The 15,457-nt window shown below is 39.2% G+C and overlaps 1 protein-coding gene across 1 annotated transcript in view; it reads right to left on the bottom strand.

The window, feature by feature from the left end:
* Positions 1-1,268: 1,268 nt before the first annotated feature.
* LOC119901698 (receptor-type tyrosine-protein phosphatase N2-like) overlaps positions 1,269-15,457 on the bottom strand; it is a 232,331-nt gene continuing 218,142 nt past the window's right edge. Inside the window, exons 21-23 of the mRNA XM_038717285.1 lie at positions 12,375-12,439; positions 6,710-6,783; positions 1,269-4,864 (exon numbers count right to left, since the gene is read on the bottom strand). Of these exons, the coding sequence (XP_038573213.1) occupies positions 4,793-4,864; positions 6,710-6,783; positions 12,375-12,439 (211 nt within the window). The 3' untranslated portion in view covers positions 1,269-4,792. The remainder of the gene's footprint in view (positions 4,865-6,709; positions 6,784-12,374; positions 12,440-15,457) is intronic.

Below are 15,457 nucleotides of genomic sequence, written 5' to 3'. Positions count from 1 at the left end.
AAAAGCTATTCATCCGCTCCGCTTCATCTAAAAAGACGCTGGTTGAATAATAGTGCCAAGGTGGTGTCATGCCTATGTGTATTTCATTCTGGCCACAGAAAAGCTTTAAAATTGAGGAGCTGATTGTCATCAGTGATTTTAAAGTCAAAATGTTTGATTAGGAAAAGGCCTGCAGCTATAAGGCTTTTTAGCCTCTTAATCTCATACTTTGGTTTTACTGCACATTTACTGTGTGGTTCAACCCAACTCTCATCAACCTCGGGGTCAGGACAAAGTTAGCGATCTATCTGGTGACAAAAGTAGAACATCTAGCAACTAAAGAGCCATATGTTTTACTATGCAAGGCAGTTCGGAGGAGTTTTTACAAAGGCAACAAAAGCCTTTGCTTAATCACTGATTTTTCCATCCATGGTGCTGAATAAAAAATGCTTCCTCAAGTTCAGCTCACATGGGTTGGCCTCATGATTGTCTGTTTAGCATGGTTTGCTAGTTTTGTCCATTTTTTTTTTAGCAAAGAGAGCAAGAATTTACAGAGAGCAAGAAGTTCTGCGATGGATTAAACAGACATTGCATTTTTGGAACGCCCCTCTCACTCAGTCAAGTGCAAGGCTGCAATGACAAATCATTGCAGATCAAATGCAAACTTTTTTCCCCAGTAGCTTGAATTTGAAATAAAAAGTTCTAGAGCATAGTTTTTTTTAGTAATGTGTATTACATCTTTCAGTGCCTTGTTACAGCAGGAATTATGGCCACTGTGTCCTCCTTACATTGTAAAGTTTACCTATTGTTTTTATTTTCATGTTGGACTAAAACCAAACTGTGACCCCAAAACTGTGGTTTGTACTGAACCATAATTTTTTTCTAAGCCTACCATTACTACTAGTAGTAGGAAAAAGGTTGTAGTTGCACCCATATATGTATTAAGTGGCACTTCCCTAACAAACAACTTTAAAGTGTGAAACTGTGAATGTGAAGCAGAGTGATGCTGAAGTAGAAGAGTAGGTGTTCACTGGATGAGTGTCGAATAAAAAGTTGTGATGTGGTGAATGTTGAGCTGCAAACACCCTGTACTCCAGGACAGCACTTTATACCACGCCCAAACTTACGCCCACTGTATCCGATTTAAAATGCAGCCGGTAGTTCGGTGCTCTACAAAAACAGATGCTTCACCGCCCACCCAGATGGTAAAACTTATTGTGTACAATTATGTCCCAAGCATAGGTTTTATGTCCAGTAGTAAGATAGAAAAAAGAGACATAACTCACAAGTCAGGGTTGCATTACAATACTGCATTGACGATGAGACTTTATTCACAAGTCGTTTACACCGATAGAACAAAATATCTTCTGTTGTTTTTTCTTTTCTTTTCTTTTCTTTTTTTTTTGTTTATGTACAGTGTTAATGCAACAGACCAGCTATCTTCCTGGAGTGTGTGAAAGAAAGAACAGCATTGGGAAATATGGCCAGTAGAATCAGTTTTCACTTATTTCCACATTTTTAAAACATACATAACAGTAAAAAATACAATGTCTAGCTACTTTGAACAAGCTGTTATAAGGAGAATTTCTTGCAGCATGTATTTGTGATGAAAAATGGAGTAGATTCAAACAACATGACACCAGCTTGCTGCAGTGTTACATCATATTGACACTGCACCACCTTTCAACTTGCTTTAACCATGATCTGCACAGTTTAGAGATGATAATCCTTGGCTCTTGCTCTCCTTGGAGCTGCTTGTGCAATAAATGGTCTGAAATAAAGTGAAGAGATAAACCAACCATTTGCTGTTTGCTTGAAGAGATTTGCTGAGATCGTCTTGAGGCCACAGGAAAGTACAGCACACTCATTTGTTGAATAAATAGCCATGCACTAGTAACATACTTGATACAAATAAGATTGAACAAACAAAATTAGAATTTGAAGGATAAAACTGTTCATTTACTGCCTGTAAAGTAGTGAAATTAAGTTAATTTTACACAAACTATGAGTTGGTTTCCCAAAGTCATCTTTAGATAATGGGTGTGTTCACTCCAAGTATGTTAGTTGTGTTTTGTTCAGTTGAACCTGGAGCTCTTGTTATCTTAGAACTAGCTTTGAATGTAATCCCAGTCAACAAGAATTTACCCTAAAACCCAAGGGTTAATGAGCACAAACACAGTGGTTTACGGCTAAAAGTTCCTTTGTGATTAGAAAGCCAAGAAAAACAAAATGATCTCAGGTCTGATGCTCATATTCGACAGGTTACCAACAGGCCACTTGTGAGTGATGTGACATTTGTTTTCAAGCCTGTGGAGGCCTTTTAATTGTGCAGTGTGAATCTTAATTAAGCCAAGCACAAACATGCACCAATGGATACAGACTGTAGGACTGATCATATCTTAAAGCCCCCCCCCCCCCCCTTCTTAAATACAAAGCATTTATACTTCTCATTACTGCTGGCAATTTGTGAATGCATGCCAGAGAGTTTCAGATGTTCAGTGTAATCTGTCTGCTTTCTAGGCAGCCATTGGTTTCCACTCATTTCCATACACTATGATAATCAATTAGCATACTTCTCAAACTTGCACATCTACAAATCTACATATAATTACAATAGAATTGTTTTTTTTATAAGCTCAATTATTTTTTGGTGGTAATGTGGTTGTAAGTGAATACTTACAGTCCTCTCTGCATAATCTTGTAACAATATTTAGTGTGCTGATAGACTAGACAGAAATGTTCAGAAATGTGAAACAGTGGAACATGATTTAGTTAGCAGAAATTCAAAGTATGGGTAAAGTAAATGGGCTAAAACATGCAACTGGTATCACTGGTATGGTCCTTTAATGCTGCCTTTGCTCCTTTCAACAGAACAAAAACCTTGTTAGTCTCAAGATGCTTTTGGGAAAACCAGCTGGCAAGTGTCACCACAAACTCGTTTTCAATGCAATACAGGTTTAGCTACTGTACATGTACAAATCATCCATTAATGCTACATAGAAGAACTGCTATTCTGAAGCAAGACCATCCTCTTTTAACAGGAAAGTACTGATTAGAAACACATAATTTTATAATGGTCTCATTCCAATGTTCTGTGGTTGAAATTAATAATTCATTATTTAAAGTACACGTGATTACTGCTGTTGAACTCAATCAAAGACTCTCACAAACTTTTGGACAGAAGTTAACGTCCTGCCCCCAGATTATTAAAGACTGCGTGTTCGCCAGTGTTTATCGGAGGGATTTTCATTAAGTAGCAGCACAGCAAACCTTTAATCCACAGGTTAATCCGCTGGAATAAGGCCATTTTAAAATGAAGCGTTACACACTAGCCTCTTTTCCAACTGACTGTGCACATTTACCAGTCCATCTACTGTGTTTTTATTAAGGCAGACACAAGTGTAACTTCACTGACAAGCCACGATGTTGGTTGTCCACGCGAGTGAAAGATTCAGGTTGAAGAAACACAATATTGCTTCCACTAAGATAATGAAAATTACAAAATTATATCTATATGTTATTAAACCTCACATTCAGTATCAGCGTGTTTTAAATTTTTCTTAAAATATATGGAAAATACGGCGTTGCCACACATTTTGGAACACCCAACACCCTATTGGCAGTTTTTCATCACTTACTGTTAAGAATAATTATCCTCAGCCGGAGATGGAAACATTCCTGTGAGTATTTTGTCTCATATCTACGATACCGGGCACTGATGAGATGCAATGTGACACTCTAATGTACTGCATGAAAACATATCAGAAAGCATGGCACTAAAAACCCGACGATACGATTTAGTGATACAACATCTCACGCACACACTCGAAACAAGGGCGTCAATTCAGTAAAATGGCAAAATGGCAAATACTCACATTGAACATAATTTAGGAAATTAGAATCATATCTTGGGCCACTAGTGATGATTATTGGTTAATGTCTTTATTTTTTCTATTAATCCCCTTATTATTTAGCCAGAATATTGGGGAAAAAGCACATTGCAACTCCCCCAAACCCAATGTGTCAAATTGCTAGTATTGCCAAACCAACAGTCTAAAACCTAAATTCATCCAATTTATAATGTAAAAAATAAAAATCCATTCACTTGATTGAAGTGATATTGGTCATAAATCAATTCTAGAGATCAGGGATTGCCAGGACTTAAAGATCCAACTACACTGTGATGCTAAGTGCCAAATCCTGCCATACCCAACTGATGCCCATGAAGGTAACCTTCATTTAGAAACACAACTATGATAAATATACTCTTAACAGACCATACACATTCAATCTATGAAAATGTGTTTAAATATCCCTTTGGAAAACAGGCTGCGTGGATCATTACAATAGAAGGAAGGTCTACCTATGTACAAGACTGGTTCAACGGTTTCCTGGCACAATGTTCACTAAGATGGAAGGGGAGGGGGAGATGAGGAGAAGTGAAAGGAGGAGGAGTGGAAAGAAGGGAGGCAAAAGTAGACAAGAGGACAAAGCATGGAAATGAAGATGAACAGAGGACACATTTAAAAAAAAAAAGACATAATGGAGAAGGATTTTATAAAAGTAAGGGAATGAGATGCAATGAAAAAAGAGACAGGACAAGAGGGAATAAAATGAAGGGAAGCGGACTGCCGTGGGTGTGAATGTGCTGCTTTGGACTGCGAAGAGATAATAGGAGAAAACAAGGAGGTGAAAAGGATTAGGTAGGCAAAGATAGGACGGGATGGGAGAGAAGAGGACAGAGAAGACAAGCTGTCTGGAGTGGAGGAGGAAGAAGAGGAGGAGCCGGTCCATCAGAAGGAGGTGCACCTTCCTACTGTGGAAGATTTTTCAGAATGGCATTTACTTCCTCCGCAACGGTCGTCAATGCAAACTCAAACTGATCCTGTAGGGAAAGGAAGACAGAAAGAAAGGAAGAAAGGAGAGAAAGAAAGTTAGAAGCACTGAAACACACACATAGGAGCAAAACTCTGGAAAGCAGAGTGGACTAGTCACAAGTTTCATTTCAGTGATACAGTACGTGCTGCCAAAGAGCCCTTTGGCAAGATGATGAGTCTGGTGTTCCTGCAAAAACAACAACTTGGAAGATCATCTTTGGCTGTTAAACAATCCTCCAACAAAATCCTCCTGTTGTTCCCCACACAGATTAAAGGCCCAAACAGCATCTTCCCTCATCATAATCAGAAATGAAATCCGAGTGCTGAGGCTGTGACTCCTGACCACGAGGGGAATCAATGTGGGGGGAGCACAGAGAGTGCGTCGTGACAGCCGCTTACTCAGGATACATGGTTTAATAAAGGCTGGATCGATACCACGGATGTTTTACACGCATGCTAGCTTTTCTTTCTAATTATGTTCACAGATCAGCCGGTAATTGAAGTTTCCAGACTGGCCTGGCATCATCCTGTGTTCAGTGTGACTGACAGGTTGTTTTAGGTAAATCGCTGAGGTCTCTGAGGCTGTGCATTGTGTGATACACGATCTATCTATCTGTGGAATAAACCATGTATTGGTCACTTTGTTTTAAAGGGTTCATATTGTGGAATATTATATCAACAAAGGACTTTCTTTTACTTTTGTGACCTCTTTTATTTAATTTTAATTTCGTTTAAAAAACTTTATGGAACTCTGCTTTCATTCAGTTCATAAAACTAAGAAGGCCGCCCTAGAACGTCTGATACTGCTACCCTGGGAGCAGGTTTTAGCAAAGATTATAAGCACCCATTTGAATTCTATACATATTCCTCTGTGATCTGGGCAGACCTGACTATAATCCCTGTTCAATTACATTTTAAGAAATCGATTGATCTTGCCTGATGCGGAGGAATGAACCCTAAAAAAACAGCAAATCCAGCCTTTCTCACAAAGACTACCAGCCAACGTCAGACTTTCAGATAAAATGAAGTTTTAATGGAGGTATGATTGATTGTTAGCGAGACCGTACTGTGACGTGAAGGTCACGGGATTGATCCCAGCAACTGTCAACGACTAAATATCAGATTCAAGAATGACAAGATGATATTTGTAACTTTGCGGAGACGCTCCCTCAAACTAACTTACTTTCCAAACTCTCCCGAAGGTACAACGTGTACCATCAGCTCACAGCTGTTATACACTAATGTGCGGTAGATCACACAGCAATTGTTCCACTGATGTAATGTGTCATTAATCACTGGCAAAAAGCAAAAAGTATCGTGCTGTTCTTAAAAGTGCTGAGGAAGTTAGAGATGCCGCTTTCAGTAGGCCAGTTATTGTAATGTAATTTCACCCTAAGGTATGCCACATTAGCGTAGTGTAACATTTTATATAACTGGGGATGTCGAGAGTTGAATGAGAAGATCACTACAACTCTTGTGTCTGTGCATGGAGATAGAGGTGGGAGTCGCTTAGCTTAGCTTAGCATAGCATAAACACTGCAGTGGCAAACAGCAAGCCTTGCTCTGTCCAAAATTGCCTACCAACACCTCTAAAGCTCACTAATTAGCATGCTTGTTTAATCCCTTGGCTTGTTGTAGCTTTTCATGAGCTACATAATGAAGCTTTGAGTGAAACATGCTGTTCAAGCCAGAGATCCTTGACCATACAATTTATGGGCTAAGTGTATTATAGTTACCGCCATGTTAGATCATTAAAATAGGTTTTGTTTTTGCAGTGTATCACCTGTGGCCTTCCTGCCACAAATCAGAAGTTTTCCACATGAACAAACAGACTTAAGGTGTGTGTGTGTTACCTTGGTCTGAACCATTCCTGGCCTCTGGTCCCGCAGGTGCTCCAGAGTCGCTGCAATATCAATCTCCTTGGCACCTGTCACACACACACAAAACAAAAACACACACATATAAAATGGTGTTGGATTGGGTTTAAGGCGCCACACAAGATAATCCAGCTAACATCTGTCAGTCTGGTGTTTTATACAGGCTCCCTTTAGAACAGCGAAAGGCAATTACATTCATCCTCTTTGCACAAACAAACAAACACAAGCACGAGCTAGGTAGGGGTGTTTTGTTCTCGGGATGAAAGAAGATAAAGAGGGAAAAGAAACTGTTGGAGAGGATTTTGTGAAGGTAATCACAGGCCCGCATGTTTGTGGCCTTTTTCTAAAAGAAACTGAGCCAATCTTAAAAGCTCCTCATCGGCCTTTGATAATCATCCTGTAGCCTTTGAGCTCATGAAGGTTTCCCACCAGAGCTCTGTCAGCCCCTGCCAAAATCTGACATGCCTGTGTGTGTGTGTGTGTGTGTGTGTGTGTGTTGGGGTCCCAGTGTACAGATCCAGTCAGCCTGACTGTGTGCCAGACTGGCAAGATGCCCCACAGCTAAACGACCTCTGGCTAAACACTGTTCAACGGACATTGTGATATATTACAAACGGGGGAGCTCAATGTCTGATTTTACATAGAACTAGCAGTTTTCTCCCAATAAGTTAGTATACAACCTATTACGATAAACACTTCAACATTTAATGCTGTAAATAAATATGTAAAAAGTAACCCTGGGTTGTCAGTGCACATGTGTAGGCGTAGCGTGTGTGTGTGTAGGTGCAGAAGAGGAACACTTGCTGAAGAGACGGAGCCACAGCTTCACTGGTGTTGTGCCGAGTTGTCCGCACCTCATGGGACTTTCGGATAATTTGTCACGGTTGATGAACCACATAAAGAATATTTTATCGTTTTTAAATAGCAGGCTACTTGAAATAGACCCGTGAGGAACCACGACGTGCATGCAGCTGTCGGCAGCATGGCAAAAACTGCACAAGATGGTGAATGACAGGCGAGAGAGGCGAGAGAGAGAGAGCGAAAAGGGTCAACACACATGATTCGACTATCAGTCGACTATAGGCAGGACTTGACAATTCTGATTCGACTATGAAAATCCTTAGTCGGGGATAGAATGGATTTATAGGGTGACCTTTATTTGGACCAGGACCAATGCAGGCATTTAAATTTGGCCTTTATTCATCCTTCAGGGCAAATGTTTAACACAAGGCTCTTTAACACTAGTATAACATAACATTTTTACTATTGCTAAAGAATTATCAGTGAAATTTACAGTTCAAAATGTAATGTCATCAATGTTAGTTTAATCTCTTATAGTAACTGTAAAATATTCTGCCTCAGTATATGAAATAATTGTGAAAAATATTTTTTTTCATAGTCTATAGAGTCCTTGAAAAGGAACATTGGCTATTAATTGTCAGTGGGTGTGTTGTACTTTCAAATAACAAGTGTCATAAAAAATCAGGCTCCAAATAAATGACAGAAAGCAATGCAAACTTGGAAATAGAAACAAAAAGAAGGGTAAGAAAAATACTGTCCAAAGCCTGAAACACTAATGCTTTTGAGGATGGTAATGTATTCACAGTTCATTCAAGGTTTGATGCTCCTAATGTGCTTAAATGAACAAAATAAATGCGTTTTAAGGTGATATTTTTGTTAACATAATAAATTACATCTTTTTTAAAAATAAATATAAATGTGATTTTCCTTTGGTAAAAATCATTTGTGTCTAATGCAAATACCTCCTGGCAGGCAAATAAAGTTTATCTTACTTTTAAAACTCACATTGAGCTTATAATGACATTGTGTCACCTAATTAAGTCAAAGGAGCATAAATAATAGGCAAGAGCTACAGGTACCCAACCATTAGCTGAAAAAAAAAGGAGCAGAAAGATTTGAAAAGGCAGAGGGAAAAATAGATGTTAAGGGGGAAGAAAGACATCTCAAAGACATAGAGAAACCGTGGAAGACTAAGAGAGAAAAGAGACAAGAGAGAGAGAGGCGGGAGCAACAATTAAATTCACAAAGAACAAGAGAAAGTAAAAAAACATTGAATTTTTTTTTCTGTCCACCCGTTTCTCTCTTCCTCCTCCTCCTCTATCCAAATCTGAGGAAACAAAAAGAGCAAGAATTCTCTTTACTTCTTTCTTGTTGTGACACATAATAACACTTCTTTTTCTTGCCTGCATGAGGATGAAAATGAATGGTGGGAGAACTGCTCATTCACACCATTTTCTTATTCTGTTTCACAGGTTTTGTGAGTTTTTTTCTTTTTTTTTTTACAACACAATAGACCCCCTTCCAGCCAGGAAAGCTGCAACACACTGCTTTAGTTTTTCTTCTTCTCGGGGAAGGACTTAACAAGCCGAGGGCTATTGTGCAGGTCCTGATAAACCTCAAAATGGACGTTATATAAAAAGAAATCATCTTATTTGAGCTTTTCCTCTTTGCAAAACTCTCTGTTTAAGAGTGGAGGCACGAAAAAAGGAGGAATGGTACAAAACCCCCGGTCTGATTTCAAACTTCCCTCCTCTGCAAGACCCTCGCTTTGGGGTGGAGGTCGCGGAGCGGGACTGAAGAGGAGTGGGTAAAAGAAGAGGAGAAGGAGGAGAGAAAGATAAAAAAAAGAAAGACAGGGCCCTTGAGGAGGCCGCGAAAGACCCCCGAAGCCAAAGCCGAGAGCTGGGCTCACCAGCTGGACCTGGGGAAAAAAAGCGAAAAGAAATAGAGTGATGCTGAAAAGCTCTCCGGCACTTGATGGGTTTCATTCGATTCTTAAGATGAAGAGATGGGTGGCGGGTGGTGGAAGTGGTGGTGTCGGGGGGGGGGTAACATTAGAGAGAGGAGGGAAATGAGGGAGCCTTTTGGAAAAGAAGAAGAGAAAACAAAACGTGAGAACCACAGCAATACCTCCTCAACCCTGCAACACCGCCATAATACTCAGACCAATTTACAATTCATTCCTTGGGAGAAAAAGAGTGGGAACGGAGAGAGAAGGGGGAAGAGGAGGAGGGGGGGAGGGGGAGGGAATCCTGAGTGATTCTGTGTCTGAGAGGGAGGAAGAAGAGGAGGAGGAGGAGGAGGAGGAGGAGGAGGTGGGAAGTGTCTTTGATCAGGATGGGGGACGCTTGCAAACCTGGGGGCCTCTAGCTTCTCAGGACAGACAAAACCCTCCAGAAAAACGGGGGTGGGGAGCTGAGATGTAGTGATGTAGTGGAGGAGAAAGCCAGCCTATTTTTCTGAGGATGAGATTTTATGAACCTTAGTTACTGACAGAACTCAAAAAAGACAACATAAATTGAGTGGAAATTAAATAGATTTTCGTTTTTAAGGAGATAATGTCAGGGTTATTTCAGTTTGGGCCTTTGGAGACAAAGTGGGGTTTTGGAGTTTGAAAGACATCGATGTTTAGGGAGGGTATTTTAAATGAAATTATTAGTAGTGTAGTATTTAGATTGATCCATACAGCGACTAGAATGCAGGATATTTCAGTCTACATGGTATTGACATATTTTGAAAGGTTTTCTTGCTTCAAACTTCATAGAATTTCAACACAAAATCAGTGGAATCTCCAAAAGTAGAACATTACTGTCTGCATAATGTACCCAGTGTTATAGAATTACATATGGGCTGCGAAACTCAACTGAGACTGGAGTCAAGAGACTAATACCAGAATGTATGGTGAGTTTGTACGTAAAACATTGGTTGATTTTCATTTTACTTAAATAAAACTTTTTGATAAACATCCTAAACATAGTAATTAAATAATTGGGACCAAGATGTGTCAGATATAAGCGGATAATTAAACAGCTGATAAATAAAAACTATGTGATGGCAAGACTGTATCCAAATATTTACTATTTTGCCATTGGCTAGATGATAGGTTTTGTATATTTATCTATATTGTTGTATAAAGAGCAATATTTCCCTGTAGATGCTAAATAAAAAATAAAAAAAAGTCACTGAAACTAACAAAGAGAAAGAGAACTTCCAAACACCAGACAAACGTAAAGCCTCATGTCATCCTTGTAACTCCACCTTTGGGGATTTTCATGTTTTAACTTGAAGGATTACATGCTCCTGTAGTGGGGTTTAGGAGATTCCATGACGCCTCAGGTTTATCAAACCCCTTCAAAGGCAATTCCATGAACAAAAATATGGAGGACTGTTAAAACTCAAAGCAAAGCTCTGTTTCTTCCCATGAAAGGTTTTCTGTCAACATCAACGCTCGATTTCCTGACACAGAGAGTTCACATTGAGTTGTAGGTGGTGAAATCCACTTTGATCTTCACAATAAACACCTCAGACACCTTCTGATCTTGGTTTGATCCCGTCATGTGTTTTCCTACTCAAACAAATGGCCATCCCTCAATGACAAAGAGATAGTTACTCAAATACGCTGTTTATTTAAACCATGAAGTCTGGCATTGTTTTACAATGGTGCTCTGTTTTAATCAGCCTTATTCACAGAGCAGAGCTACCCAACATAAAGACGGACCTGTCCTTAATACGTGTGAAGCCAAAGAAAAAAACAGCTTGATACCTTCCCACATAGAGTGAAGAAACTAAGGTTTAAAAAGAAATCAAAACAATGGGGAGTGATCATTTGCCCGTGATGGTATCTCATTCTGCCTTTTGGGGCTGCCAACCAGTTAAGTTGGCTTGTGCAAAAACATGTTTTTGTTGCAATAAAATCTAATCAAAACTAAATTAGACATCGCAAAGTTTGCAGTTTCAATACACTCTGTGTCACTATAGCCACTTCTGTTTCTGTTCTTCTGTTCTTCTGATCTTTTCTGTTAATGATCCCTCATGTCTTTCCAGGCGGATGCTTCATTTTGGAACTGGGCTGGGTGGCAAAATCAATGCTGAGAACATTTTCCTTTAGATTTGGGATACAGGACAGAGGAAAAAGGGTAAGGAGCACACCCCCCTCGCATCCACCAACTGCATCCCACCCAGCCTTGCCTTTTCCTCCCAGTGTGACAGCCTAAGGGAAAGGCCCCCAATGCCTGACTGAACCTTTGATCTTGTATTAAAGACCCAGGAGCTCGTTCTGCTACATCAGCACCACCATGGGACACTTCACACACACACACACACCAAATCTGTGTGAACTATTGAAGTCTGTAGTCTTTTTCTGCAGTGGACCAACCATGGTGATAAGGAAAGTTGCTTTAGTACTTGTCCTACATAGTAATAATATTAAAAACACTTTATGTAAGAAAATTCACCCATTATGAGTGTTTGCATTAGGGATGTTTTTTCTTAAGGCAGTGGTTTAGAAAGGATATCTATAAATGTAAATACAAGTTCAAGACCTAATCATATAAACTGAAGAAGTAAAAGTCCTTTGTTCCTCCAAAAAGCAATATAAGTATTCTATCTGTAACTGTATATAATCAGACAGAACATTGGGAATTGACACTTGATTCAATGTCATGTGATGAACTGCCACTGTACAGATGCCTCTGCACCTGGTGAAGAGCCATCGTGGGCTTCAAACGTTGTACTCTAAGTGAATGAAGAAAAAGGAGCATTCCTACAGTGCTGTGAGTCCTTGTTAAACAGATCAAAACCGATGCCCCATGAAATATTCAGTCCCCTCCATAACGCGCACCTTTAGCCATCTTGTTGAGGACCATGTCGACCAGGATGTAAGTCCCACTTCTTCCAGCACCATCACTGCGGGGGGGCGGGCAGATTCGGGGTGGGAAGAGAGAGAGAGAGAGAGAGAAAGACATAAAAGTATTAATTAAATGAAACTGTTTGATAATGTCATATGGTTTTGGAGAAAGTACTTTTCAGATTATTATGTCATCAGTTAATGTGTTTCATTCTAATTTTACGCAACACAGCTTTTCAATATTTCTCATATCTTTCTCTTCATGGTAATAAAGAATATTTGTTGCACTGTTATTATGAAAAAATAATTGGAGAGCTGAAAAGATTGCAATAACCAACATAAGTACATGCTATGAAAACCTCTGCGTAAGGCTGAACAATGAAACAATAACAAAAATTTTTCGCAATATAATTTTTTTCAATAACAATTTAACAATTGTTCAATAAATATTCAATAAATGGTTGATTTTTTTGACAAAGATTTTATCATAACTGTTTGGAATGTTCTACCTCACATTTGTGAGGTGATCCACTGTTTGGCCTCAAGTGTTGGTTCTGACCATAAAGAAGAGTTTAAACCACAGTTAACCATCAGGTTTCTTTAACTTTCACTCAGGAGCAAAAATCAGCCTTTAAACTTGAAAGAAATAACGATTTGATACGTATCGATATCGAAAGATATGAAACTTTTTTTATCTTGATAACATTTTTGGCCATATTGTCCAGCCCTCTGCATACACCATATACTGTATGTAAGCTCATCAAGTTTTTATTGCATAAAATATTTACATATTGCACAAGATTGCACAACCTGAACAAGCAAAATGAACCTACTGTAGCTGCCTGCTTGTCACTAAAGTATGTTTTAGTCTCTCGATGGACATTGCTTTATAAACAAAAATGTCATAAATGTAAATGGAAAGATGGTGCGTTTATTTAATCTGTAAATCTGTTTCGTAACATACTACTTTTGAAATAAATGTATTTAAACATGACCTATTGAGATTGTTGTATTTCTTTCTGGCCACACATGATGTTGTTAAGATTTACAGAAAACTCAAAGTCATTCTTTCCTGGTTCACATGGAATCACTCTTTGATCCCTGCGAGAGCATCACACACTGCTACAGTTTGATGTAGACAGGGAACCCGCTCGGCCTGTTTTTCTGTTTATTCTGACACCATCAGCAAACCAAACGTACAGCTACACTTTTTTGCTTTCTTGCCATGAGCTTCCATCTTGTTGACTTTTTACAGCGTTAGTCTGGCGGCTCTGTATTTTTATCCAGACAAGGACAAATAAACGTTATCCCTGAGTCTGCTGATGCAAATTCAAAGAAGACTGTAAACCACTAAAAATGATTCAATTTGAAGTGTTAACAGGCATTCAGAAAAACCTGGCAGCATTGCTGGCTAGTCAGCAAGCCCCACAGCTGCTGTAAGATTGCGCAAATAAGTTCTAACATCTGAATAACACACACCCACAGATTTACTCTAACAATACTCATTTCGTGTCATATACTGATGTTATTGTTGTTTTCTGGAGTGAAGACAGACATAACCTGACTCAGGGGTTAAGTAGGTGAGCAGCAGTCAGAGAGATTGAATATATCGAGGTTTAATGCTATTTTAAAAGGATAATAAACTTCAAAGGCATGTATATATGTAACAGACAGGCTGAAGCTGATTTTATTTTGGTCAGAAATGAAGTAACATCAAAATATAAACCTGTTTAACAACAACAGCTATGCTACTATGTGGTTTGTTTGACACAGATGAAAATAAATGTTCTATTTCATGTCCTGTCACTATGCAAGAAAAAAAAGCAACAAACTGAACATGGTGAAAAAAAAGAATTAGACTCTGTAATGTATGTAGAGGCAATATTTTGTATCACAGATTTATTTCAAGTGTTGAAAATTGTTGTCTGCACCCCTACCAGTCTATTTCATGGGCTGGTATGTAATCCAGCAAACTCAAGTGTGTGTGTGTTTATGTGTGTGTGTGGTTGTGTGTGTGTGACTCCTACACAGATACAACTATCACTCTGATCTTAGACAGTTTGTGTGTGTCCGCGCGCGCGTGTGTCTCGTACAGGTTATTACGGTGTGATTAGATCTGTCGTATCGCTGCACCTTGCCAGGATGATTACAAGGCGATCAAAGATATGTGATGTGATGTGTGTGTGTGTGTGTGTGTGTGTGTGTCAGCAGAAGCCTGAGGGCTGTGAGTAAACACGTCAAGATGTCTGCTGCCTCCTCTCACTCGATTTAAAATAAGAGATGGAGAAAGAGGGGCAGAGAGAGGGAAGGAAACGAAAAAGACAAGATAGAAAGAGACCCTGAAGAGATAGACTAAGAATGTGAAAAAAGCAGCAATGGTAAAAAGAGACAGAGACCCAGAGAGAAAGAAACAAAGGCAGAGAAGTTCTCTGAATGCTGTGCGATTATTGAATTTCTGCATCCGCTCTTCTGTTCGCTCACTTCTCACCCTGATTGCTTCACTCTGCTCTCTGTCTACATTAGGTCCATAAATGGCTGTGCGCAGTTTTCTTTGATAGACTCTGTTGGAAGCTCTAAATAAATGCCTTCAGGATGAATGTCAGAGTTCCTTGATCTATTCATTACTGCAGCCTTAGACATGATTGGCTAGTTGGGTTTAGGAACGAGCTTTGATTGGTCCTCATTTGAGGTTACAAGGGAGAATATCGGTCTCTGATCAAGGCCTGGTGCCTGACATTAAGTCTCAATTTGCAATCTTTGTTGTGCCACATATTTGTGACAATTTGTTAACAAAGCTGACACAAACAAACAGCTCAGAGTTAATAAACTGAAGCATTTTAATCTGTGTTAATATTGGATTTCATATCTACCAGCAATGGTGGCTTGGCAGTCATTTTGCCACAGGTCTGTATACTTCTGTAGTATTTTAAACAAATTTGACATATTGCAGCTGCCTGAAATCCCTAAATACTAGGATAAATGTTGTTTTTTACAACCGCAGCCAGAATAATTCCTAACATCTATCTGAGTTTGGCCTTATAACAAAATAAAGTCAAATTAGACATTTTCAATTGTTA

Source organism: Micropterus salmoides, unplaced genomic scaffold (genome assembly GCF_014851395.1).
Source record: "Micropterus salmoides isolate LMB-PRFRI ecotype aquatic unplaced genomic scaffold, ASM1485139v1 Ms_hic_scaffold_14, whole genome shotgun sequence".
Taxonomy (NCBI): Eukaryota; Metazoa; Chordata; class Actinopteri; order Centrarchiformes; family Centrarchidae; genus Micropterus; species Micropterus salmoides.
This window is presented reverse-complemented; position numbering and strand designations above follow the sequence as displayed.